General features: G+C 42.2%; 1 protein-coding gene across 1 annotated transcript in view; it reads left to right on the top strand.

Moving 5' to 3' along the window:
- Positions 1 to 1,111: 1,111 nt before the first annotated feature.
- The window catches only part of LOC123019386 (vomeronasal type-2 receptor 26-like), a gene marked incomplete at its 3' end in the record, with an annotated part of 50,624 nt that continues 24,676 nt past the window's right edge, over positions 1,112 to 27,059 (top strand). Inside the window, exon 1 of the mRNA XM_044422214.1 lies at positions 1,112 to 1,312. Coding sequence (XP_044278149.1) covers positions 1,112 to 1,312 — 201 coding nt within the window. The remainder of the gene's footprint in view (positions 1,313 to 27,059) is intronic.

A 27,059-nucleotide genomic window follows, 5' to 3' on the forward strand; every position in this document is an offset into this window, starting at 1 on the left:
ATCAGCATATCCATTACATGGAATATAACTTCTGCAATGCACAGAAAATATCCTGGAATAGTCTCTTCCTATTTCAGGAAGAAGTCCACAAAAGGACTAAGCACAGGTCCTTTCACCACCCAAGCAGCAAACTGCTCCCTGAACCTAAAAATTAACTTTCTGGCATAATTTTTGTCATCTAGTCTAAAATATACTCTGGGCTCCAAGAAGAGGCAATTCCTCTGTAATGGAAATGAGCATAAAGAAAATTAAGAGAGGCAGCTAGAGAACTTCCTTCTTGCTAAACAGAACATCACTCCATCAAGTTCAGCCTCTCCTGCTACGAGTGGCAATGGGTTGCCCTTCCTGGATGCCGGGAGTGTGTGAAGCTGGTTCAGCCTTGCTCCTTTGGCAAAAACAATTACATGGTGCTAGTCCTCATGGCTCAGCATCAAGGGCTGCTTTGAAAAGTATCACCAGGAGATCTCCATGCTGGATTAAGTAGGCAATCCTCTCAAGGCTTCTCTCTCTGTCCCCTCTCCCCCCTCTCCCTCTCTCCTGCCTCCCTCTCCCTCTCTCTCTCTCCCTCTCTCCCCCTCCCTCAAGATTGCCTATAGATGCCAAGGGCAGAGCCTGGGAGAATCTACATTTGAAGGAGTTGCTAGGTCATAAATGTATAAGTAAAAAAATTCCAAACCATGAAGGCTTTCTCATAAGCTGTTTTACATCTTCTGGAGAACAGAAAGGGGTTCTCTAGCCAGATCCCTACCAAGAAGTTCCATTCTAGGAGGTGATCTATGTACATGTACATAGGTACATTTTAGTTGCTGTTCTGAGTGGAAACACTTTCCTGCACAATCTTTTTTCTCCTATGTTTTCCTTTGACAAATTAGTGAAGGCAGTATGTTCAATAAATGTTATTCAGCTAGATTATCCTTCATAATTCATCCTGGGGGAAAGGATCCTGGCAGATTATTCTTCAAGAAAAAAGGTCACCCATTTTGATCATCCTCACCAATGTCCTGATATTGCTCCCACCATGACCAGATCAATAATCAGGAACTACCAACACATCCTGGCTTTGGTGTTTGCCATCAATGAGCTCAACAAGGATCCAGCCCTCCTTCCCAACATGACACTTGGCTTCCGCATCTACAGTCATATGGACCTGGACATAGTAATGAATGAGAACAGCCTCAACCTGATGTCTACACGGGGGAGAATGATTCCCAATTATAAATGTGACAAGGAGGCTCGACTAATCTCCATCATACAGGATTTTGACTCCAAACCAGACACTGCAGCCTTAATGGGCATCTACAAGATCCCAGAGGTAAGTGCATTCACCTGGACTTAGGTGTGAGGGAACTGCTGAGAGAAGGGCCATCTCTGAAAACAGTTTTGTCCCTGCAGTGGATGTTTTTCTTCAATTCTGGATGACAGGGCAGGAGGCCTTCTCACCTGGTTTGGCTGCATTGTAACCTTGAGGTGGCCAGGAATGAGTCTTGGAAGAGTCTAGGGTGACAAATTCCACCTCACAATGGTTCTGGCTTACTGAGATGACCAATTGAGAGAAATATCAGGCATTCCTGTGATACCTTATACAGACAGAAACAAATAGGGTGCTGCAAAATGCTTGTAATTCTTCCTGAAGCCAGTGAATGAGCTGCCTCACAGGGGTGGAGAGAGGGGAAACTGACAGCTTTTGTTTCTATGTATGCACCCAAACTGACAGTGTGATGCCTTTGCTGGAATAATACTTCATGCATTTCACGTCATGGCTAGTAGACAGTGGAACCTTAGTTCTCAAAAGAACACCCTTGGTTCCAAAGTGCAACCAAAGAGAGAAATTAAGATTATGAGAAGGATTATTTCTTTACTGTTAAACTGGCAACAGCAATGCATTCCTCTTTTTCATCAAGATTAATCCCAAAAAAATTCCTCGGTATGAGGGCCTAGTCTGGCTGCTGCTGCATTTCCACTGGAACTGGATCGGGCTGCTTATTCAGAGCGATGACCCTGGCGATCATTTCCTCCAGACATTGACCCCACTGCTGCAGCAGAAGGACCTCTGCGTGGCCTTCAATGAAAGGTTCTCAGCAAATGATGCTGCATACATGCATAGAATACAAACTGGATACATTCCTCATTTGTGGTTCAAAGCAGAAGTCGTAGTGTTCTTTGGTGACAACACTGCAACAATTCTATTAACATTGCAGATACGTAATCATAAAAGAAATACAAAGATCCCATTTCAGAAGGTTTGGATCCTGACCTCTCATTCAGAAGTTGAAGCAAGTGTAAGCTCTGAGTTTAGAATTATTTTACGGAACCTTCATGGAGCTTTGCACTTCAGAGCCCACAAAGGAGATATTCCAGCATTCAAGGCTTTTTTCCTGGCTTTAGATCCATTCAATCCAAAAGAAGACATCTTTCTTCAGTTTTGGTGGGAAGTGGCATTTCTGTGTCTGTTTCTGAGATCGGAAAAACCTCTTCCACCCTCATCAAAAAAGTGTACAGGGAGGGAAATGCAGAAGGATCCAGGTGAGCTCCTCTTTGAAATAGACATGTCCAGTCACAGCTACCGCATCTACAATGCCGTCTATTCTTTGGCACATGCGCTACATGCCCTGTCCTCTTCTGGACTGAAATATTCACCGATGGGGGAAATGAAGCCACTTCTGAATATTCAGCCATGGCAGGTAATTCAGATGTAATGAACCTATTCAGGGAGTCCTGATGATTTCTCAATCAAAGCATGCAGGAAGGAAAGGTTAGTCTGCACAGAAGCCTAATTTAGGGAAATCATGAGAAACTTTCCCTGTGGATGTATCTCCATGGATCCAATTTCCCTGAATGGACAGTGAAAAGTGATCAGAGCTTACAAGGGATTGGTGTTGGTCCTGGAATCGTACATTAATATTTTTAAGGGAAAAGGAATTAAAGCTCCAGCCTCAAATACGTAGTTCCAGTTTAATATACTTATGCAGAAAAATATAATAACAAACCAAAATCAGATCTCAGAACTGAGTGGAAGTCAGAGTTTCCTGGAAAACACTTCCACTCACTTTCCCCTGTTCCAAATATGGTTGTATTTTCAGATACTGGTCCCAGTGAGGCAAGTACAGTTTAACAACAGTGCTGGGGAGGAAGTCTCTTTCACTGAAAAAGACAGGCGATATGACATTTTGAACTGGATCGTGTCTCGAAATGGAACTTTGTACACTGTGAAGATTGGATGGGTTGATCATGGTGCTCCCCCAAGCCAAGACTTCTCCATCCACTCTGCAGCAATCGTGTTGGCCACGAAGGTGGGACTGGAGTGAACCTTGTGGGTCATGGGGTGGAATGGCACAATTCCACTCTCAGAAAAGATCCTGTGTTTCTTTTTCAGATTAAAGTCCCACTGAGTGTGGGGATGCGGGTTGTCATTTTCCACTTCATGAGTGTTCCTTTCTTTCACTTTTAGGCAATGCCCCATGCAAGGTGCATGGAGAGGTGCACTCCAGGGCACTGGAGAAGAGTTCCAGAGGGGAAGCCGGTTTGCTGCTACAGATGTGAACGTTGCCCAGCAGGGATGTTTTCCACCTCTACAGGTACCTCAAAAATTGGAAGCTATTCATAAATGCAGAAGGTAATGAAATAAGAGTGGGGCCCAAGAAAAGTTCAAGAAAGGGAGAAGAATTCATAGTTTGGCAATTTTTCATCCCCCGTATACATTGCACACTTCTGTGTGTGTCTGATTTGCAATGTTTTCAACATTTCGACAAGTTCTTTCTAAACATTTCGACTAGTAGCTATTGAATGCCCTCATGTACATATTCTTTCAATCCTTACATTTCCTCATGCTTCTGAAGTTCCTGTAAACATGGAAAGTTAGCTTGGTTTAGAGGAGTCCTAAATACTGACTGGGGATGCTGCTGGGTCACTCTTTCAATTATTGCCTGATTTTACTGCAACCACAAAAGGATTGTCCCCTTTTCAGCAGGAGTTTCTGCAGATTGGTCTCCATCCTCAGCACAATGAGATCTCAGAGATCTGTGCCCGACTTGAAGAGAAATTGTCTTTACTATGTTTACTTTAGTTTGTGCACAAATTCAGGTAACAGTGCAAGGAACCAATTTTAGCGCTTTCTGTTTTCATTTCCAGATAAAAAATGGTCTTCATGACAAAAGACTAAACATGAATCTTATAGAAGTTTGTTGGGAATGGACATTTTTAGTTTCTTTATACTTATAGCCTATTTCCCAAAGCTTTTTTAGAAGATGCAAATTATGACAGGGAAAAGAAATTTCCATATCTTCCTTCGTGGGTGAGGGCTGCCCCCAGAGAAAGAATTTTCATGTCAAGGTTGAGATGATTCTGCAGGTATTGTTCATTTCAGATGCAGCTCACTGTGCTCTGTGCCCACAAGACCAGCACCCAAACAAGAACCACAACCAGTGCATCCCCAAGAGGATCCACTTCCTTTCCTATGAAGAGACACTTGGTATCCTTTTAGTTTCTCTGGTTCTTCTCCTCTTTCTTGGCACATCTGCTGTGTTGGCTACTTTCATTAAATATCATGACACACCCATTGTCAAAGCAAACAACCGAGACCTCAGCTATGCCCTCCTCATCTCTCTCCTGCTATGCTTCTTCTGCTCCTTCCTCTTCATCGGTCGACCCACAAAGCTCACTTGTCTTCTGCAACAAGCTGCTTTTGGCATCAGCTTCTCAGTTGCAGTTTCTTGTGTATTGGCAAAAACCACCATGGTGGTCTTGGTCTTTATGGCCAGCAAGCCAGGAAACATGGCAAGTAGACTCTTGAGGAGACCACTGATGGCCTCCATTGTGCTGGTCTGTTCCTTCATCCAAGCTGTGATCTGTGCTGTCTGGTTACTGACTGCTTCCCCTTACCAAAATTTGGACTTTCATGCTCTCTCTGGAGAGATCATTGTAGAATGCAATGAAGGCTCCATCACCATGTTTTATACTGTCCTGGCTTACATGGGCTTCCTGGCTCTTCTCAGCTTCAGCGTGGCTTTCCTGGCCAGGAAACTGCCCGACAGCTTCAACGAAGCCAAGTTCATCACCTTCAGCATGCTGGTCTTCTGTAGTGTGTGGGTCTCCTTTGTGCCCACCTACCTGAGCACCAAGGGGAAGTACTTGGTGGCCGTGGAGGTCTTCTCCATCTTGGCCTCTGGGGCTGGTCTTCTGGGATGTATCTTTCTCCCCAAATGCTACATCATTGTCTTGAGGCCCAGGCTCAATAGCAGAGACAATCTCATAAGAATAAAGTAATTTAAACATTTCATGATTTGGTGAAATTCTGTTCATTATTTGGCATGAATAAATCAATACTCTGTTTACCATTTTTCACCACTGGCGTTAATGGGGCACCTCTCAATGATGGCTATTACTTATGAAAAGACTTTTTTACTCTCATGTGCAATGTGACCCTGTAAGCAACCTCTGACGTTAACAGGATTAAGGGAACAGCCTAGTATAGACAAGAGCAGTTGGGCAATTTCAAATGTCTTTTCTAGGCATTACTTATTTTTGATAACTACAGAGTAGCCACAGAAATGGGTACAGTTTGGGGAGGGAATTGAGCCTGAATACAGGAATGGACTCCAGCAGAAAACAGCCTTATTTGCAGGGGAGAATTTGAAAGCACATCACCCTGTTTTCTGGCCCTATTTTCTGTGAGTTTAGAGGTTTCTTACAGTGTGAGTCAGCAGCTCCTGGCTCCTTCCTTCCATGGCACTGAAGTCTTTAGTACTTAATTTTAGCATGAGGATGTGGAATGGACCTTTCTCCCAGGTCTGATGGGAAGACTCTTTTGTCTGATGTGTTTGGAAATGTGCTTAGCCTCTCAGCTGCAATGGATGGCACAGTTCATCTGTGTTCTGGAAGACTACAGCTTAAATCAGGTGAATGAAAGGCCTTTACACAGTTCATATATGCTTGTAGTAGACTAAGGATTGCTTCACCTGCCATCAGGATCTTCTGAAAAGTGTCATTAGTTGGGGAAACAATTATGAAAAGTTAGAAGGAAAAGGGAAATTCTGACCATTCTACATCTCTCCCAGCAAAAGTCTCTTTAGCACAGTCTTAGAATGTCTGGGCTGTTGTATCCGTTCAATCAACACAAAGTGTACACGAAATACTAAAGCAATCTCTGCTGAAATTGTTTCCTCCATAAATCTGCTGCTTTCCATGTCTAAAGAAAAATGTGCCCTCTAATGTATTTTATGAACAGTAAGAATCAGTTTCCCCAACTATTTCTTGACTGCAGTGATGATATGGGTGCATGGACATAGATACAAGAATCCCCCAACTCATCTAGAATACAAGCAAACCTGAACTATCCCACATTTCAGCCAAACAACCAATGCTCAGGCATTTGGATGATATGAATGCTTATGTTCATGAAAAATTTCCAGGAGGAGGTGCTTTGCTTTTTTGTCATTTCTATCTGCCAACATCCTTGGCCTGACACGGTGAGTGCACACAGCAATAAAAATTTGACTTCTATAAGGGAGCTCTGGTGCCATTAATCCATCTTTGCAACTTTTCTACTTGGCTTTTCCCATGAAAAGCATGAGCTAGTTATTTGAAGAAGTCCTTGGCTTATTCTGCCAACTTTGCAGAACACAATCTGCCTTTCAGGACACTCTTTGTGAATTTGGGGCCTGGTTTAGGTGCCTCACCTTTATTTGGCAATATAAGGTAAAACAGTAACCTGAAAAAGAAGGACTGGGGCAAGGAAGATCCTGCCACCAACACCACACCCACAAGAGTTTCATCCAGTCCTATCCATTCATTCACTTGTGACACTGCAAGTGATAAGTTGGGAAACTCAGGATTCAGACAATTTATACTAGACAGCATGCTAAGATTTTTATTAATGGCATTTGAACTGATAGCTTTCAAATGGAGAAGGGAACATGCCAAGGATGTTCTCTACTGTCTCTTTTATTTATCCTTGTATCGGAATTTTAGCAACAAATATAAGGCAGGTCTCAAACATCAAAGGCTTTAAAACAGGCAGAGAAGAATTTAAAATGAAGTGCTACACTGATGACATAGTTTGTCTCATTCTGGATGCATATCCATCCAAAAAGTATATAATGGAGCAAGTTGAAAAATTTGGACTTTATTCAGGATAGATTTATAAGGGGAAAAAAACAAAAAATATATTAAAATTTATAACAAAGTGGGTAGAGAATATAAAAAAAAATCAGGATGTGAAATAACTTCAAACCCAGTTAAATACTTAGGGATAAACATCACAGGACATAATGATACACTATTTCAAGACAATTATCAAATAACTTAGATGACGATCCAAGATTTACAAAAATGGACTAAATTAAAAGAATTTTGGTTGGGAAGAATTTCAGTTATAAACATGAATGTACTACCTAACTACCTAAACTGAACTTTCCCTTTCAGTTGGGATCAATTTCAATTTCAGGAAAAGTTCTCTGAGACTTTCAGAGACAACTAAATATTTTTATTTGGAATGGACAGAAGCTGAGGATCACATTTAACATCCTTCAGGATGCAAAGGAAGCTTTGCAGTACCTCATTTGAAGTTATGCTATTATGCAGCAGGTCTGGTCTATATTGCAGATTGGATTATAAATGCAAATGATAAGTGAGTCAATTAAGAAGGCCTTGATCCCAAACAACAATCATGTGTTAAGTTGATTAGACAGTATGATAAAATGTTGTTATTCCATGAGGAAAAATAAATAGTCCACCAATCTCCATTCTGATGTTCCCAGTTGAAGCATATGGAAAACACTCAAGGAGAAATAATGATCTTATAACTTATTGGGATGTTATTGATCAATCATGATGTTAAACCTTGGCAACAACTTAAAGATGAAAGGAAAAAAAACATACACTGGCTCTTTTATCATCAACTGATTTTAACCATGAAAAGGGAAACACAACCAGGAGAAGGTACCTTAAGAGATTTGACAGATCTTGAAAAGTTATTGTGCAGCAGTAAGATCATCTACTGGGAAGACTTTACAAACTAATTATATTATGATACTGAAAGCCAAATAGGTAAGAAATATATGACTATTTGGAAACATAATCTTGGTGAGGAAATATTATGGTGTCATTGGGAAGCTCTTTGGAAGAAAGATGTTAAATTCACTGCTAGTTAAGCACTAAGAGAAAATTGGTATGTTTCATCGGCAGTAAATGACTCCCAAAGATATTGGAAAAATGAATAAGAATTCAATGGAAAATTCTGGAAATGTAAAAGGGTGGATGGAACTTTCTACCATATGTAGTGGACCTGCAAGATAAAAAAAAATGGAAATTGATGCTTGCAGAAATGCAGGATTTTTTTTTAAATCAACTTTCCTATTAGTCCCAAGAATATGCTTTTGAATATCATGCCGGAGATCCTATAACAATATGTCAGAGTTATTTACGTATATGACAATGGCAGCAAGAATCACAATTTCTTCTAAATGGAAATTGCCAGAGCCCCCAACAATTGAAGAAAGCAGAAATAGATTAGAAGACCTGCTGTGAAGGAAAAGTTAACTAACTATGTAAATTAAAGACTGTTGGAAGAATTTAATGATAAATGGATTTTTATTGTGCGCTGTATGACAATTGAGGGGATTCTGGAAAAGAAAAGGCAAATCAATAGAACTTGAAGTGATTAGATTTGTTGTTGTATAGATTAATGTTTTATTTTCTGTAAGCTCTCATAGAGCATGGAAAGACAGGAAGATGGATAGTCATGGGGGATTGAATGCATGGGCTGCATTTGTTTGAAATCCCTTTGACAACTTTGCTCACTTTGTATAATTCAGTTTGTTTTGTTTATATTTGTTTTTTCTGTTCGAAATTTTCTTTCATGTATCTGTAAATGATAAGAAAATAAAGATATTTTAAAACCATGGTTCTTTTGATAGGTTGTTCATGGTTAATACACCAGTGCTTGCTGTCACAGCTGTTTCCTTCCCCCATTTATTTATTCTCTAAACAAAGCAATTTAACACATCTGGATTTGTTCACACATAAAGGAACTGACCCACTTCTGACTGGTTGCATCTCTGGGCAGGCTCAGAAAGCCACATTCATTTGACCAGACCTTCCTCAGCTCAGGATGTGGGGAGTTCTCCTCTGCTGGAGGTGTGCAGGTGGAGCTAGTCAGCCACCACTTGGGAGTTCTGTGGTCTCATCCTGCATTGCAAAGCCTGCACTCTGACTTGGGCTGACTCGAGGCCCTTCAATAAGCCTCCCAAGTCAGGGCTTTTCTGGCCTTCACAAAGTGAGGAGGGAAACATCTGAAAAAGGACGAGGCTCAGACATTGCTCGCAGAGAAAGGGAGCTGCTGTGTACACACGGCCCAAGGCTGGCACATGCTGTCCTGTGCTGCACTTCTGCCTGGAGGAGATTTCTGACCAACTTGAAGCCTTGGATGGTTCTGTTGGAGCTCCTCTACAGGACAATTTGTTCACCAAAGTTTTTTATACTTTAGAACAACCTAATGGTTTATTAATATTTAAAACACAAAGATGTATGTATGCATGTACGGATTTATTTATAAAATTTGTATGCCGTCCAATTACTAACGTCTCTGGATGGCTAACAGCATAAATAAATTGATGACCCACTCTGGTTGCAAGATAAAACAGATACATTCTTCAATATATAACTAATTTCTACCAAGTGTAACAGAGGTGCAAATGCTGTTTATACTTACAAACATAATTGAAAGTTCTACTTTAAAAAAATTATTAAAATTTTAAAATAATACTAAAAACATCAAATATCACATACATTGGATTGACTGGATCAACCCCCTGCTATATATTTTTAACATTCTATAGTCAAATTCAAATCAATTTATAATAATTTGAAAACTTCTCTAAGTTTACGCCAAGTCCCATTTCTCCAGCCAGTTATAGAAAAAGTCCCAAGTTTGATAGAAGTCAGTGTCCTCTTTCTCCTTCAATGACAAAGTGAATCTATCCATTTCTGAGCAGTCCAAGATCTTACAATCAATCCATCGGTGGATAGCTCCTCACTTTTCCAATATTGAGCAAATGCAATCCTCACCGCTGTAATTAAGTGTAACATCAAATACATTTCCTGTCTGTTAATGTCTTCCGACATTAATGATGCCTAACAAGAAAACTTTGGGTTTAAAAGCAAAAGGTTTTTGTAATATTTCCTCCATCTATGTATTTTAATCCAATACTTTTTCACCTTATCACAAGTCTACCACATATGATAAAAAGTGCCCACTTCATGTTTGCATTTCCAACATCTATTTGACATATTTGGAAACATCTTAGCTACTCAACTTGGTGACAAATACCATCTATAGAACATTTTATATAAATTTTCTTTAAATGAAGTTGCTAATGTTACTTTAATATTTCTTTCCCATAGTTTTTGCCACTTTTCTAGTTCAACATTAAATCCAAAGTTTTGTGCCCATGTTATCATAGTTTCCTTAACCTGTTCCCCTTCCATTTTCCTGTCAAGTAAAATATCATATAATCTTTTAATAATTTTCTCATCTGTTTTAAGCATCACTTGATCAAACTCTGTTAGGTCTTTGTGAAATCCCCATGCTTTATAACCTTTAGCATATCTCGATTGCATCTGCACCTTATACCGCCAGGAAATATTAAGTCCCTGTTCTTGTATTTCTTGATCCAGTTTCAGGCCACTGTCCTTATTCAAGATATGGTCATATCTTATAATCTTTTCAAAGTTCAATACATTTGGATATACAAAAGCTTCCATAGGTGACAGTCATCTTGGTAGTTTATTATACACTTTTAACTTTAGTTTTTCGCACACTGACATTAATGATCTTCTAATAAAATGACTCAGAAAGGACCCATGTGACAGCTTTCTTGTACCACATATAAGCATGCCAACCCATCTGCAAGTCATGACCTTCAAGATACAAAATCCTCTTATTTCACAAAGTTGAAAGTGCTACTTCTTGCAAGCTGCACTGGGGTGAAATGCCAATTTTAGATCCCCTGACTGAACTTTCTCTGGTATGTGCTGAGAGTTTGTTCATGGAGGGGCAGGCCATCTTCTTTGCCAATTTTTATACTTTACTTCATGCCTGAGAACTTGCTCCCAGGCTAACTTTACACTTTTTTTTTTTACACCGCAGAGTATATAATATGCAAACTGAGAAGGCATATATAGATTTTGAGACAGTTCTTTGGAGCCCAGGGTATTACTGAGGAGATGATGCTCAAATTTAGTGAGCTGCCTTGTAGCTTGCTGTACAAGCAAGGGAACCCTTAAAATGGAGCACTTGTTAGGCTTGGAGCCGTGCATCAGAAATATCAGGAAGTTGTTGCCCTGCTAAACACAAGCCCTTTGGAAAGGAATCTGGCAGCTTATGCTACATTGATCCTGAACAGACGACTGAGTTTAGTTATCTGGCTGGAAAAACAGGACATGGATCAAAGAAGGTTTAAGGGGTGAAATTTGGGAACTTAAAATGTGTACCATTTATTCCAAACCTGTAAATTAAATTTAAAAAGAAAGATTTAGTAAGGTAGCTATCTTTCTATCCATGTTGCACAAAAAGAAATTATTATAAAAATTCTCCAGTAGGTTCTATTTCCATCCAGGCTATGTTGAACTCTTTTCAGAATATTGGAATGAGTTGGCAGAATTGAAATGTGTCCTTGTTTCTGGTTCTATGAGCCACTCATCTCAGGATGCTGATACTTTTGCTGACTTTTGACCTTTTTGCTTCACAAATATAGGGATGAAACATTGTTTTGCCATTTAAAAAAAAGTATTTCTGCAGGAATTGAATTGGTAGTATTTGTAATAAAAATGCGCTGTAATTCAGGCTTTTATGCTTATTTAGGTCTCTGGAGATAAAAATGCCCAAACATGTAAACTTGTGAATTTCTGTTACTGAATCTATGTCCTTATGCAGTTAATCTTCCTCTTGTTTTGACATGCCTATACAGGGAGCCTCAGCTTTACTGAAATTAATTTTTATTCAGGGCCACACAGAAACTAAGAGTGATGCAAACCCCTTATTTTGCCGCCAGACTTCTTGGGCTCTGCTTATTTCTCTGCCATGGAATTATGGAAAGTTCTTGAGGAATTCCACATGTGTTTCCATCTAGCAAGTCAACAACAAAGAAATCCCCAAGAAAGCATGAATCCAAATGTGCCCGAAGCTCTGTATTGTGGGGCTGCAGCTCCATCTGACCATGGACACATCTCTTCCAGAGATTCACTCCTCCTGGTGAAGCTGCAAAGACAATTCTTCCCCTACTTCTGGCTAACCAAGGAGGGATAGCCTCCCTCTTCCAGTGATGTTTTTCCTGCTCTTGCTGCAGCTTTGAGTCCTGCCTCTGGCCACTCAGAGAATGATGAGGGCAAGCTGCTTTGCAGCAGAACCATTTATAGAGCAAAAAGACTATTACAGGCCGGGAGACCTGATTGTTGGTGGGAATTTACTGCTTGGCAGATGTTCCTAAGCACATAAAGAAGAGTTCCATACATCACCACTAATGCGCTTCTGTTCAGATGGACTGTAGGTTTCCCTTAGTGGGATCTGGGATCCATGTTTGTGTGTTTGCTTTCACATCAGAGGTCTCATTGCAGGAAGGTGTGTCAGAGATGCCACTCAAGAGGACATGTTGAGCATGAGAGTCTCAGAGCCTTGTCTGGAGGGCCCTCAACCAAAAGGAAGAGCCAGACATGGGGATGCTTCAATAGCCTCATCCTGAATTGGATGGTCCTGCCATCTCTGCCCCAAGCTGGTTCCATCCAAGACAGGGATGGGAAGGTGGGGCTCTGCCCTAAGATCTTCACCCTTTAAGATCTGCTGAATCTACTGGCAGATTGCTTCAGCTCCAAGAGTGGCTCAGCAAGATTTTTCAACTACTGGCTCCATCAAAGTAGGACAAAATGCATTTGATCCCACCTTGAAGGATGCACCTCAAAAGACAAAAACCCTGTGGTGGGATCTGCTCTCACCCATCCATGAACCCCTGAGGTTCTTTGGCATAAAACTCCCAGCATCCCCAGTCTGATTTAGGACAAATCTGGAGATCCCCACAGTTGCATTGTTGGGTGATTCCAGACTGCAGAACAGAGAACTTTGCATGCAGGAGTCTCGGAGAGAGCTGGGTGGATGTCACAGCTGGACAAAGAGAAGCTCTGATAATCAAGAAGGCTGAGGTCATTTATTGACTTTCAGCATTCTATATCCTGCATGAGGCAGCCCTTGTTCAACACACATCAAATATTCTGAATTAGAAAGTACATTCAAGAATTACAGAGGCACTTCATATTCAAGGAAGAATTCCCCCTCCGCCGTCCCAAGTGCAGAACATGCACACTTTAAAACTTTATTCTTGAAATATTTCTTGCATGGAAGAACCCTTGTGCAACACACATCACATATTCTGAAATACAGAAGTTTGAGAATGCAGAGTCACTTCGTTTTTGAGGAATGATTTCCCAAAAGGGGAAGCAAAGAAAAGCTCTGGCCTCAGTTGCCCTTTCTGCCCTTCTCCTTCAGTAAGTGCAAGTCCTTTTCCCACCCAGGCAGCAAGCTTACCTTCCCCATTGTAAAACTTAATGTTCCTGCATAATTTTTGTCATCTAGCCTAAAATATACTCTAGGCTACAAGTTGGGGCAATTCCTCTCTAACTACCTGGAAGTGGACTTTAATTTTAATATTCTTAAAGAGAGGCAGCCAGGGATCTTTCTTCTTTGCAGACAGAACCTCAGTCCTTCCAGTGTATTTGCTATTCCACACAGTTTGGGTCATCTGCAAATTTAATCCTCTTTCTTTGTACTGCCTCACCGAAATCACTAATAAAAAGTGATGAAGAGTATTAGTACCAGGAGAGAAGCCTGTGGCACCACATGTCACCTCTCCCCAGTCGAAGAATGGGTATAGATGAGCACTCTTTCAGTCCAACCTTGCAGCCGATTGCGGATCTACCATAAAGTGACAAGGATGCTGTGGGGCGCTTTTGTCAAAGGCTTTTCTGAAGTCTACAGAGATTATATCCACAACACTCCCACACTCCATTTTGGAGATTATCCAGTCAGAAACTGAAACCAGGTTGGTCTGGCAGAATTTGTTCTTGAGAAATCCCTGTTGACTTCTAGAACCAGTGCAGATTTTTCAGTAATTTTCTCCAGAATTGGTAATCTGCAGCTTCCAGCTTCTTCCTTTTAACCTTTCCTGAAGATAAATATTAGCCCTTCTCCAGTATTTCCCCTGTACTGTCTGATTTCTCAAAGATAAGAAAGGGTTCTCCCACCAGCTCCTATATGATGCTTGAATGAAGTTCATTAGGCCTTGGAGATATGAACTCTTCCAGCCCAAGTAGATGATGCTTGATTATTTGCCCATCAGTTAGGGGATGCCCTTTTAGCTTGTACTTCCCCTTAATTAGGAAACCTATAGGTCTTCTCTCTTTTGGGAGAAGTCTGAGCCAAAGCAGTAACTGAGCAGTTCTGCCTTTTCTCTGTCAGTTTGTTGTTCATAGTGGGTAGTTCAACCCCCAATTCTTTCTCCTCTTTTACTTTGGACATATCTGAAGAAGGCTTTTCTGTGGCTTTAGGCATCCCTCTCTAGCCTCCACTTTTAGCCGTCCTGACTCCATCCCTGAAGTTCTGTGCTACCTGACTGCATTTTTCCATTGCATCCTGGCATTCCTTCCACTTCCTATAAATGTCATTTTCTGTTTTCAGATAATCTCTTAGCCTTTTGTGAAGGCACATGTGCTTCCTTTGTTGTCTACTATGCCTTTTCCTTGTTGGAATTGTTTGATGTTCCTTAAGCATTTTTTTCCAACATATTCCACTCTTCAGATAAGGCACAGTCACCTTTCCGCAGAATTTCTGTAGCTGATAGTTTCTCCAATATGTCTTGGACTTCCATGTGAGGTGGTTGAAGCCCCAACAGTGAGGGTGTTTAAGGATAGGCTGGATATGCACATGGTAGGCATGTCATTAGTGGAGCTATCTGGAGATGGGAGTCACACTAGATGGACCAGGAGAACCCTTCTCACTCGCTCTGTTTCTATGTGTGGAGTAGCATATCTCTTCATTTTGGGGTACCTCCATTGTGCTGATCTGTCCCCTCATCCAAGCTGTGATCTGTGCTATCTGGTTACTGACCTCTCCCCCTTTCCCAAATCTGGACTTTCATTCTCTCTCTGGAGAGAGCATCGTGGAATGCAATGATGGCTCTGTCACCATGTCTTGGCTTACATGGGCTTCCTGGTTCTTCTCAGCTGCAGTGTGGCTTTCCTGGCCAGGAAACTGCCTGACAGCTTCAACGAAGCCAAGTTCATCACCTTCAGCATGCTGGTGTTCTGCAGCATGTGGATCTCCTTTGTGCCCACCTACCTGAGCACCAAGGGGAAGTATGCAGTTGCTGTGGAGGTGTTCTCTATTTTGGCCTCTGGGGCTGGTCTCCTGGGATGTATCTTTCTCCCCAAATGTTACATCATTGTCTTGAGGCCCAGTCTCAATAGCAGAGACCATGTCATAAGAAAAACATGATCGACACTTTTCATGATTTGGTGACATTTAGTTCATTTTTGGCACCTGAATAAAACAATATTCCAAATTAGCTTTTTTCACCACTGGAGTTACTGTTGAAATTCCCCACAGTGATGGCTACTGCTTAAGAAAAATCTGGTCAATTCTCATGTGTAGTGTGAGCATCCTCCAATGATAACAGATTAAGGGGACAAGTTTCAAATGTCATTTCCTGGGAATTTTTTAATCTTAATCAGTACCAAAGTAGACACAGAAATTGGTACAGTTTAGGGAGAATGAGGGGAAGGGTAGGAAATCTGTCGGATTCCACTTTTATTGCCAAATCTGTTGGGATTTCAGACATGAAAAGAATGATGACCAGATCTAAAAAGGATCATTCAGTCAAGCATCGAATGCTTTCTTGATAGCAAACAGGGATTCCTTATTTACAACAGCACAGAGGAGTAGCCAATTAAAGTCTGACTACAAGGAACAGTGAGAAATGGACACAGAACTACTGATTGGTTCAAAATTGAGAAAGGAGTTCGGCAAGTCTGTATACTGTCACCCTGCCTATTTAACTTATATGCAGAGCACATCATGAGAAAGGCGGGGCTAGATGAATCACCAGTTGGAATTAAGGTTTCTGGGAGAAATATCAACAACCTCAGATATGCAGATGATACCACTCTATTGGCAGAAAGTGAAGAGGATCTAAAGAGCTTCTTGATGCAGGTGAAGGAGGAGAGCGCAAAAGTTGGCTTGAAACTCAATATTAAGAAAACTATGATCATGGCATCTGGTCCTCTCACTTCCTGGCAAATAGATGGGGAAGAAATGGAGGTAGTGACAGATTTTATTTTCCTGGGCTCCAAGATCACTGCAGATGGGGACTGCAGCCAAGAAATTAAAAGATGCTTGCTCCTGGGGAGAAAAGCTATGGCAAATCTAGACAGCATCCTAAAAAGCAGAGACATCACCCTGCCAACAAAAGTGCGTATAGTCAAGGCTATGGTTTTCCCAGTTGCAATGTTTGACTATGAAAGTTGGACCATAAGGAAGGTTGAGCACTGTAGAATGGAGCCTTTGAATAGTGGTGCTGGAGGAGACTCCTGTGAGTTCCTTGGGCCACAAGGCAATCAAACCGATCAATGCTAGAGGAGATCAACCCGGACTGCTCTTTAGAAGGCCAGATCCTGAAGATGAAACTCAAATTCTTTGGCCACTTAATAAGAAGGAAGAACTCCCTGGAGAAGAGCCTAATTCTGGGAACAATCAAAGGCAAAAGAAGAAGGGGACACCAGAGAATGAGCTGGCTAGATAGAGCCATCTGGTGACTTCAGATGCAGTCACTGAAGCAGTCAGCATGAGCTTAAGTGGACTCCAGGGGATGATGGAGGACAGGAAGGCCTGGAGGAATGTTTTCCATGGGATCGCAATGGGTCAGACATGACTTTGCAACTAACAACTGAATATTTTATGGTGCTGGTGTCATGTAAGCTTTGCAGGGAGCAAGAAGGAGACTTTGAATGGGCGAGATGCAAGAACAATATGGAAGCACAATATTGCAATACAGAACCATCATGAAATCATCTGTGACATCAGGGAAACATCATGATGCATGGAGATCTTGAGTAACGGAGAAGAAATATAACAATCAGAAATTACAGAATTTGATGAATTTCAGTGTTTGCTTTTACAGTCTGATGTAGGCAATCCCAGAAAAACAATCAGGAGCTGGCCCTTTATTGGAATATTTAAAGTAGCTGCATGAGAGTGATTAGGCAGCATGTGAATCATTTGCACATCCTGGTGCTCTGGGACTCCTCTCCTTTACCCAGAGAAGAAACCCAATGGAAAAAAAAACTTGCAAATTTGGGGTGGGGACATGAAAGGAGACAGGGAAAGCTTTCTACATTCCAAAACATAAAACTTACAGCTTTAATTAGGACAACTCCAGCACTGGCAAGCACTGCATCCCTTCTTTTCTATTACGAAGCCTGCCTGGAGGGCCTGCTCTCCACAGTAAAGGCTCCTGAGAACTCTCTTTTCTGCTTGGAAGTAGAAAAGGTGTGTGTGTGTGTGTGGGGGGGGGGTGATTTCTGATGAACACAACTGGGAGAATGTATCTTTGGCGTCAATGGAAGATGCCATGCTCAGTTTTCAGAATTCATTTGCAGGTCTCCCAGGAAGCCCTCTGAACAAGAAAAAAGCAACAGCACTGCCTGGTAGCCCATATACCAAATGGGTTATGAGTTTCCAGAGCATATGCAGAGTTTTTATAAGTTGTGGCTCATGTACACAGTTTCAAGGTGATGATAAGATACGAATGAGTCTATTTACAGAGGACAATATGAGTGCAAATAGAACAGTGTAAGGCTAACTTCAGAAAGGATGGTACAGTTATATAGAGTGACCAATGCCTCAATAAAGAGTTGAGGAATGTGAATCATAACAGGTCTGAAATGCAGGTTTTAACATCTGGAGAAGGTGATTACATTAGCATAAAGAGAATCTATTCAGTGCTGCTCCTTGCAGCCAGAGAGCTTGCAGGAAACTTCCTTTCACTTTTCATTGGCACAGTAGCTAAGGCATGTGTGAGCACTCTTGAGCAGGTTATGTGCTCTCACCTATTAATACTTTCTTTCAAGTAGCCTCTGCTATGTGCATGCATAGCTCTGCAGGAGAATGTATGAATCATGGAGCCCCCTGGAGCTGCCCACTTAGCCAGGTGTGAGGAGCTGACTGAAAAGTTCTAGTCCCTCTGAGTGGAAATGGGTTGGGCACTGCTACCAGATTTTATATACAAATGGATACACAAAAGCATATCTTTTTATCTGAGGGCTTATTTGGACTTTCCCAACATGCGCTAGAAAAGACCGACCTCCAACAGTGTGGCACCTCCAAAGTTTTTCTTTCAGCCCCCTCCATTTGTGCATGTGGCTTCATGATGATGCTTGCACAGTTACCCCACCCAAGTGCAGGCTCCATTCTGGATCACGGATTTCAGATTTCTGAAGGCCAAAGGACAGAACTAGGGAAATTGATTTAGGTCCAGTTGGGAAAAAGAGAAGTAGGAAGGAAGGCTCCCCTACATTGCCATGAATGCTTGGCTTTATCCTGAAATTATCAAAATGACAGTATTTTTTTAAAAATTAATATTATTTTTATTGGTATCCCAACATGACCAGAAAAAAGAAAGTTGTATGTATATAGGAAAATAGAGTAGAATAGAATTGCCAAGGAATTTTGAACACCAGGATTCCCAAGCAGGATGGGTGCAAGACCTCCTGCCCAGCTCCTCAGCAAATGGTGTGCATGCAGGGCACCTTTGATGGGGGAAGTTCCTATGAAATACATTTAGAAAGATTATATGTGTTCTTGTGCCAACAGAATGATCTAAATTTGCCTCTGAATGCTTTATGTAGACGTAATTGGTCTAGAAGATCCGACCTTTGTTCAGCTAACAGATCCTTTCAACTTTCCACTTCTTGGCACTTCTGCTGGAATCCTCTCTCATCCCTACATCACTGTCATCACTGCAGGACAGGAGTCAAGACCTACCAGCCCTTCAAGGATCTCAGGAGCTCCCTTACCTTTTTAATTCAACAGATCTGGCCATGTATCTTGTGCATTGTATTGCACATCTCTACTAATTTAAAGGGGGAAGACCAAGGCACCAAATCTTGGCAAGCAATCAGGGTCATCCTGTTATCTGGGGCTTGCTTGGTTTCCCTGTGAGGCTTAAAAGCCATCTATCCACTTGGCTGGTGTGGGCAGATTGACCTGTTCTAGGAGTGGCTAAATAGCTTCACCATTTTCAATGGGTTGGGTTGCAAACAATTGAGGGATGGAGGGGTTTGAAATATAGAAGCAGAAAAAATATGTTCTGGTGCAGCAGTGCCAAGAGTGGCCAAGATGACCACACTCATGCAGTTGTTTTCAGCAGGGAGGGAAACATTCCAAATCAGGTCTGGCTCCACTTCTCTCTATAGCCATTGGCACTCTTGGACAGAACAAATAGGAAGGTTTTCCCCTCCCAGGTGATACCTGAAGGAGAAACAAGGGCTACCAAAGGGCAACTGAGGATGCTCTGCATGACATGATGAACCACTGCAGGGATGCTCTGCAAGGTTGTCTGAACCCCTGCTTTGCTGAGGGTGGTTTATAAGTTTTATAACTTAGAGGACAACCAAATCAATAATGGTGTGTATCTCATGGAACCTTCATCTAGGCTATTCTAGGCTATGGACTCCAAGGGTGAAATAAATACTTATAGTGTAATTCATTTGTAATAAATGTAATAATTGATGATGGAGGAGGAGGAGGAGGATATACAAAATGGAAATAGAAGTGCAAAATTGAAATACTAAAATAAAATATAAAATAAAATAAAAGTATGACTTGGTAGAAGGCATTTTCCAAATTTCCTTTTTCCATCTCAGATTATACTTATGTTGCTTTTGCATTCCAGTCCATTGTTAGCATCATCTTAATTTATTGTTTCTAGCTGATGGTCATTACAAGATAAACACTCAAAGCATATGTGTAGATGTATGGCCCAAAGCATCAAACGTAGCCTTCATCCATTTGTTTAATGTTCAGCACTTCTTAATGGTTATGACACCACTGCTCAGATAAGCTGCTCTTATCATTATGGAGCCCAGCACAAACAGGGCTATGGTCAAGAGGGCAAATGTATTTGTATCTGCTAGCAGTCACCTGATCTGAAATTCTCTATAGCCATTGGCAGGTTGCCTGAACCCCTGCTTCACTGAGGGTGCTTTATAAGTTCTATAACTTAGAGCCGGACCAAATCAATACTGCTATTTATCTCATGGAACATACATCTAGGCAATTCTAGGCTATGTACTCAAAGGGTGAAATAAATAAATAAAATGTAATATGTTTGTAATAGATGCAATAATTGCTGATGAGTATAAATGGATTTTATCTTAGTGAGGGTTACAGATACACTGCTGCCCCCACACCCTACCTCGCTTAACAAGAGGTCCCCAAATTTAGAAGAGCTCTCACACTGGCCTGCTGCAGTGGGTATCCTTTGGCAGTCCTAGAGGGCCGTTATACAAAGGGGCTGCTTGTAGAGGAGCTATGCCCTGCGGCTCAGGACAAATTGAAACCATGCACCATGCTCTGTTTAATTACATGTTCTATAGAGACACTCGGGCTGATTTCATTTCCCTATTGCTGATCAGGTTTCTGGGGTGTAAGAGTCAATATTACCGTTCTTCATGTTGTGAGCTAGGCATCCCCTCCAAACGAGACAGGCACTTTGGCAATTATTGGAGTCTTTATTCCATTTAGAAGTCAACATAGTCACAAGCCTTGAAACACTAATACCAGGTGGAAAGTTGTCCCCTCGCTCTGCTCCCCTTCACCCAAAACCTTGCTTATGGGTAGGTCTTTGGAGGGAGACGTGCTATGGAAGTGGGTGCACTGACATCCTTCCCGTTGATCCCCTAATTGATCTAGCCGGAAGGTGCGTTGACAGGACCTTGCTTCCACATCTCCCGGGGTGTCAAGTTCTCCTCCTGAGAACCCTGCCCCGGCCTGTTCCCCACCAGCTTCTTTCCCACAAACGGGATTGTGGGGCTCTGTGGTTGTCCTTGAAGTGCTTTGATCCAGAGCTGTTTCGGGCTGGCTCAACGGGAGAGTTTGGGCAGCCGGGGCCTCGCTAGTCTCAACAACTCCAATATCAGAGTATGAGCCATGGCTGGTTCAGCTACACACTCCCCGTCCTCCAAGTCTGACCCGCCATTCCCACCAAAGCCCTCCATCTCTCCTGTGTGCCTGGGAATCTCATCTGAGTGTGTGCGCATGACACTTTGTGGCTCTCAGACTGTAATCCCACTATCTCATGTAGGATGGCTAAATTCTTTGCAGCTTTGATTCAGACCTGGAAGATGTTGGACTGTGTCAATGTCTAATTTGGAACATGAGAGATTCTATTCTCCATGGCCGATTATAATGCATCTTATACTAGAGTGGTTAAAAAAAGGTAAAGTAAATATTTCTATGGGATTATACAGCAACACAATAAGGCTAGGGAGCTGGGAGGCATTTCTTTATGAACAGTTATGCCTTATTTTTATGTCTAACTTAAATATCATTTTAATGTTGGGTTAATTATAGTAATATTTAATATATTTTAATCCTGAGTTGTTTATGGTTATGGCAAAGTGGCTTCAGTAGTACTCTTTTGTGCTGATCTGTGACTGTAATACTAAAGAATTTGATTTGAATCTGATTTGAAAGTGGCAGGGTTGACCTCACAAATCCTGCTTGATATCATTGGGTCTTTTTGCAGACCCACATTAACATTTGGTATTTTCCATTTCAATAAGCTTTTCTATTCTAGACGTTGTGGGAATCTTTCTGCACACCCAGCTCTGTCATAGGAATGTTTCCCTGCCTCATTTGAAACATGGTTCCCCCATCAGGATAATTTCCACGCAGAAACAAAGGAAACTGCAAATGATGCTGCAGTCTATCCAACATGATTCTTTCACTGCACTTGCAGAAGACTCCTTCCTTTCTTTGCATATATGGGGAAGAAAGTGGGAAGAGGGTCTAGAAGGAGGCATTCCCAGAGAGGCAGTATGGGCTGGGCTGCATCAAACTGACCACTTTGCCAATAAATGGTAGGGGACTGTATCTCCTAAGGCAGCTATCCAGACACAAACCAGCTCATTGAAGATCCTGACAAGTGATACTGATTGTTACTTAGTGACAGAGGTCTCTCAGATGGATCATCCTAATTGGTCCAACAGGTTGAATGTCCTTCAGACATTGTAGCTATTCCATCCAGCAGTGTCCCTGCACTGCTATTACCTGGAGGCACCACTCCCTTTCTGAACCAACAATGTTCCTAACAACTTTGGCCCAAGCCCAGTCTCCTTCCTGGCTGATGAGGCATCAAGCTCCACAGTTCAAAGGACAGAAAGGGACAGTCCATTCCCAAAGGTCCACACAGAAGGTAAGAGTGATGGAAATCTCTCATTCTGCCTCCAGGCCTCTTGGACTCTGCTCATTAATTCCCCTGGAATTATGGAAAGGTCTTGATTAATTCCACATGGGTTTCCATTCAGCAAGTCAATAACAAAGAATTCCCTGAGAAAGCATGCTGAATATGAGTGTACACCGAGCTCTTTGGTGTGGGACTGCATCTGCGTCTGGCATCTGGCTGCCTGCATGTCTCTTTCAGAGATTCGTTCCTCCTGGTGAGGCTGCAAAGAAAACTCTTCCCCTGCGTCTTGCTAACTTAGGAGGGAGAGCGTCGCGCGTCCAGTGATGATTTTCCTGCTCTCACTGCTCCTTTGGCTCCTGTCTCAGGCCAATCAGAGGATCTTGAGGGGCGTGTGTCCTTTGTTCCCATGGTTTATGCAGAAAAAGGTCTATTACAGACCTGGAGACCTGATTGTTGGTGGGAATTTACTACTTGGCAGATATTTCTATACAGATCAAGAAGAGTTTCGTACTTCACCACAAATGAGCCTCAGTGGTAATCAAATGTAGGTTTCATTCAAAGGGAACTTGGATATGTTTGTGAGAGTTTCATTCAGAGCACAGGGCTCATTCCAGAAAAATGTCTCAGGGATGCTGCTCAAGAGCACACATTGAGTGTGAGACTCTCAGAGCCTTGCCAGGAGGGCCCTTGACCAAAAGGTAGAGCCAGACTTGTGGTTTCTTCATGGGTTTCATCCCCAGGGGTGCTGGGCAAGCAGTAGAGAGAGAGGGAACCAGTGGTTTTTTTCCCCATGTTGACAATTCCTTTAAGATGAATAGTTTTCCTACCATCCCTTCCCCAAGCAGACTCCATCCTAGACAGGGATGGGAAGGTGCGGTTCTGCTCTAAGATCTTCACCCTTTTAGATCTGCTGAATCTATTGGAAAAGCACTTGAGCTCCAGGAGTGACTCAGCAAGCAGTTTGGACAAGCAACTTTGTCAACATAGCACTGAAATGTACTCCCTCCAACCCTGAAGTGTGCACCTCAAAAGAAGGAAACTCTGGCATAAACTTGACTGAGTTTCTGATCTGGATACCTCTCGGCTCAGTTCAACTTTCTCAGAAGAGTCTCCTGAACCAAGACTTCATTAGATTAATGGTCATGACTTTCAGGTAATGTGCAGGTTCCAGAGGGAAGACCACGTACAGCTGATACAATTGAAGCAGATGACCTGAAGACCTGCACATTCCCATCCATGAACTCCTCAGGTTTTTTGACACACAATGCCCAGCATTCTCAGCCAGATCCTGGGCAAATCTGGAGATCCATACAGCTGCATTGACTGGGCAATTCCAGACTGCAGATGGGAGTGTTTTGCATGCAGGAGTCTCTGGTTGGGTTTCACAGCTGCACAAAGAGGGGCATTGATCAGCAGGGCAGAGATAATTAAACATCAGGCAGCAGCATATTTAAAGCTTGGAGTCACTCTTTTGGAATGCACATAGAATATTCTGAAATAGGGAGCAAGTTCAAGAGTAGTAAAGTCTCTTGCTTTTCCAGGAAGAAGTTCCCAAAAGGGGACACAAAGAAAAGCCCTTTTATCAGTTACCCTTTCTGCTCTTCTCCTTCAGTAAGTGCAGGCTCATTTGCCACCCAGGCAGCAAACAAGATGGGGCAACTCCTTTGTAACTACTTGGAAATGGACCTTCAGTCCTTCTCTCTCTCCCTCCCTCCCTCCCTCCCTCTCTCTCTCTCTCTCTCTCTCTCTCTGATAATTTCTCAACTTATTTCAGCAAACCTGACTGCTTGACAGGGAGCCCGGGAATGCACTGATGGTTCCTGGAATTAAGTTTTCTTGGAAAAGGCTCAAGTGAATTCCTGGAGGACAGATGATGGGAGGAGAGCATTCCAACCTGATTTCTAAGGAGAGATTCTCTTCTAGAAGGCCCTGTAGATACATGGGGGTGGGGAGCTCTTGCATTCCCTTCTTCATTGTGAGGTTCCCCATAATCACATTGGCTGACCAAGGAAGAAACGCATTGCTGTCCGGTATGGAAACACTCTCCTCTGATCAGGGAAGGAATCTACAATCAACTTTTCCCCCGTGTTTTCCTTTGATAAAATATTGAAGGTGCTTGGTGGTTTTTTTAAAGGTGTTTAGCCAGCGTTAACCTGGAAAGAATTCACCTGTGGAAGGTAGACTGGTGGACTTTGCTTAGAAGAGAGAAGATTCTGTTTCATTGGGATCCTGCATGGCTGTTCTTGGGGAAAGCCACCTCAGAAGCATTTGCTTGCTGAGAAAGGGAACCTTAGCACTGCCTGAAAATCAGCTGAAATGCAAAGGTGGTGAAGCAGAGCTCAGATCCAGAAGGGCTCTAGGGATGATCACATCACGCACATGCAGCAAGACTGTGGGTGAACAGAGAATTTTTTTGTAAGCCCTTCAAATATAACTGCTTTCTGTAGAAGGAAATGGCCCTCCTCAAAGCACTTTAAATGTTCTTTGAGGTTAGCCCAGATAGACCTTCAAATACTCCACCTCTCACCAGTTTGATGGTTCTCCTCACCTATGCCCTAATGTCACTTTAACCCTGAAAGGACCTTAGTCAGGAACTACCAGTGCTTGCTGGCTTTGGCATCTGCCATCATGGAACTGAACAAGGATGTGGCTCCATTCCCAACAAAAAGCTTGCTTCCTCACATACCAGCAAGGAGGCCTGATCATAGAAAGGCATCAGAGGAACCTTTTCCTGCTGTCCACAGGGGAGATTTGGTTGCCAATTACAGGTGTACCAGGAAGGATCAACTGCTTTGTGTTAGAGGGGATTTGCAATCCAAATCTTGCTTAGAAATGGCAGCCTTCATGGGCCTTTTGAAGGTCCCACAGGAAAATTCATCCATTTATGGTCAATATGGGTGACCAACAGAGATCAGGAACACTAGAAAGAAAAGGGTACCCTCCAAGAAGAGTATTTCCCTACAGAGGGTATTTTGCCTTTCTTTCAGATTAATGAGTGAATGGACCATCTCCTGAAATGCCATTTTGGAAATGTAGTAGAGGCCAGGACACATATCATCTGGTTTCTCCATCAGAACTGGTCACAAAGGGTGATCTTCAGAGAACAAGGGAAAGAGGAACTTGAGCCTGTTCTTAGTCTTTGCTTTATCAATATGTTTTGGTACTTCAAGCCCAATATTCCACTGCAACGCTTATTCATTTATCCATTTCTTTTCATTCTATTTCTGTGCTGCTCCTAGCTGAAGTGCCTTAGGTTGTTTACAACAATGTATAAAAACAACACAATACAACAGATACAAACATTAACTACAATTTTAAATAGCCTAAAAGAGCATTAGAAGAACATAGAAAGACAAGAAAAAAGGTTGCCAAGAATAAAAGAAAGGCACCTGGATAATTGTCTTAGGCTCCTGGATGGACAGGGAAGTCTTTACAGGTCCCCACAAAGAGGAGTCTTAACCTGGCACCAAAAATGAGGCAAGTTTTCCAGCAAGAAATGATTCCATCTTGGAGGTGTTCAAGGCCCCATGCTGCAGGGTCCATCTCCAACAGGCAGGGTTGGTTTCAGAGAGTGACAATGGTTGATCCTCACTTGTCCCCATAGTTCCAAAGATGTGATTCTTTCCCTAGTGTTTCTTAAGGACTACATGAAATTTTTGAGAACCTCCTTAGAGGAGGGTGATGAGGATGCTGATGACATGTGGCTCCATGTCCTTGTAGAATCTGTATCATGGACATCTCTTGGCAAATGACAGTTTGACCATGGATGTCCATGACTAGGCATGGACTCCATAACATCTGCTCTACTCCATTGCATGTTATTCTTGCCAAGGGAGAGGCCCTCTGGGTGAGTGCTCCCCATGTCCATCAGATACTTATGCATCTCCTTCATTAACTTGTTTTAACCCCGAAACCTTGAACAGCTTCATTTGACAAGAGCACCTTTCCCTGCTTTGATCTATTTGGACAGCACACTGGACCTCTAGGACCTTCTTTCAAGTGAGAAATGCAAGGGAAGCAGAGACGTTGGCAACAAGGGCAGGGCTTTTTCTGTAGGGGCTCCCAATCTAAGGAACAATTTCCATTCCGTGGCTGCTTGAAGAGACTCTTTGGATCCCCAGGTGCTTGATCCAAACCCATGGATTTGACAGAGTCATTTTTTGCTATTGTTTTATTTGTTTGTAACTTTTAAAAGTTTTAATGATTTTGTGATATCATTACTACATATTATTGTCAGTTTTGTGGATTGTTGTAGCTACTCAGAATGCTTTGGCTTTGGTGTTATATACAGATACAATAGTAATAATATAACAACCAGTCTATCTTTACATCATTGCTATGGAACAGCTTAGATTGACAACATGTGACTTGCCCAAGTTCCCCAAGAAAATTGTGCTTCTGAGAGAGGAGGCCAGAACCCATGTGAATTAAGTCTGACTCCAGCAGCAGAAGTCCTGCCCCTGCCTAGGCTGCAACCTTGATCCTCGTGATGCTGCCTTCCCCTGCTCTCCCAGATCAGGCCTGTGCAGGTAGTGACCTTTGTCACTATAGAACTCA

Source organism: Varanus komodoensis, unplaced genomic scaffold (genome assembly GCF_004798865.1).
Source record: "Varanus komodoensis strain SLA01 unplaced genomic scaffold, ASM479886v1 scaffold121, whole genome shotgun sequence".
Taxonomy (NCBI): Eukaryota; Metazoa; Chordata; class Lepidosauria; order Squamata; family Varanidae; genus Varanus; species Varanus komodoensis.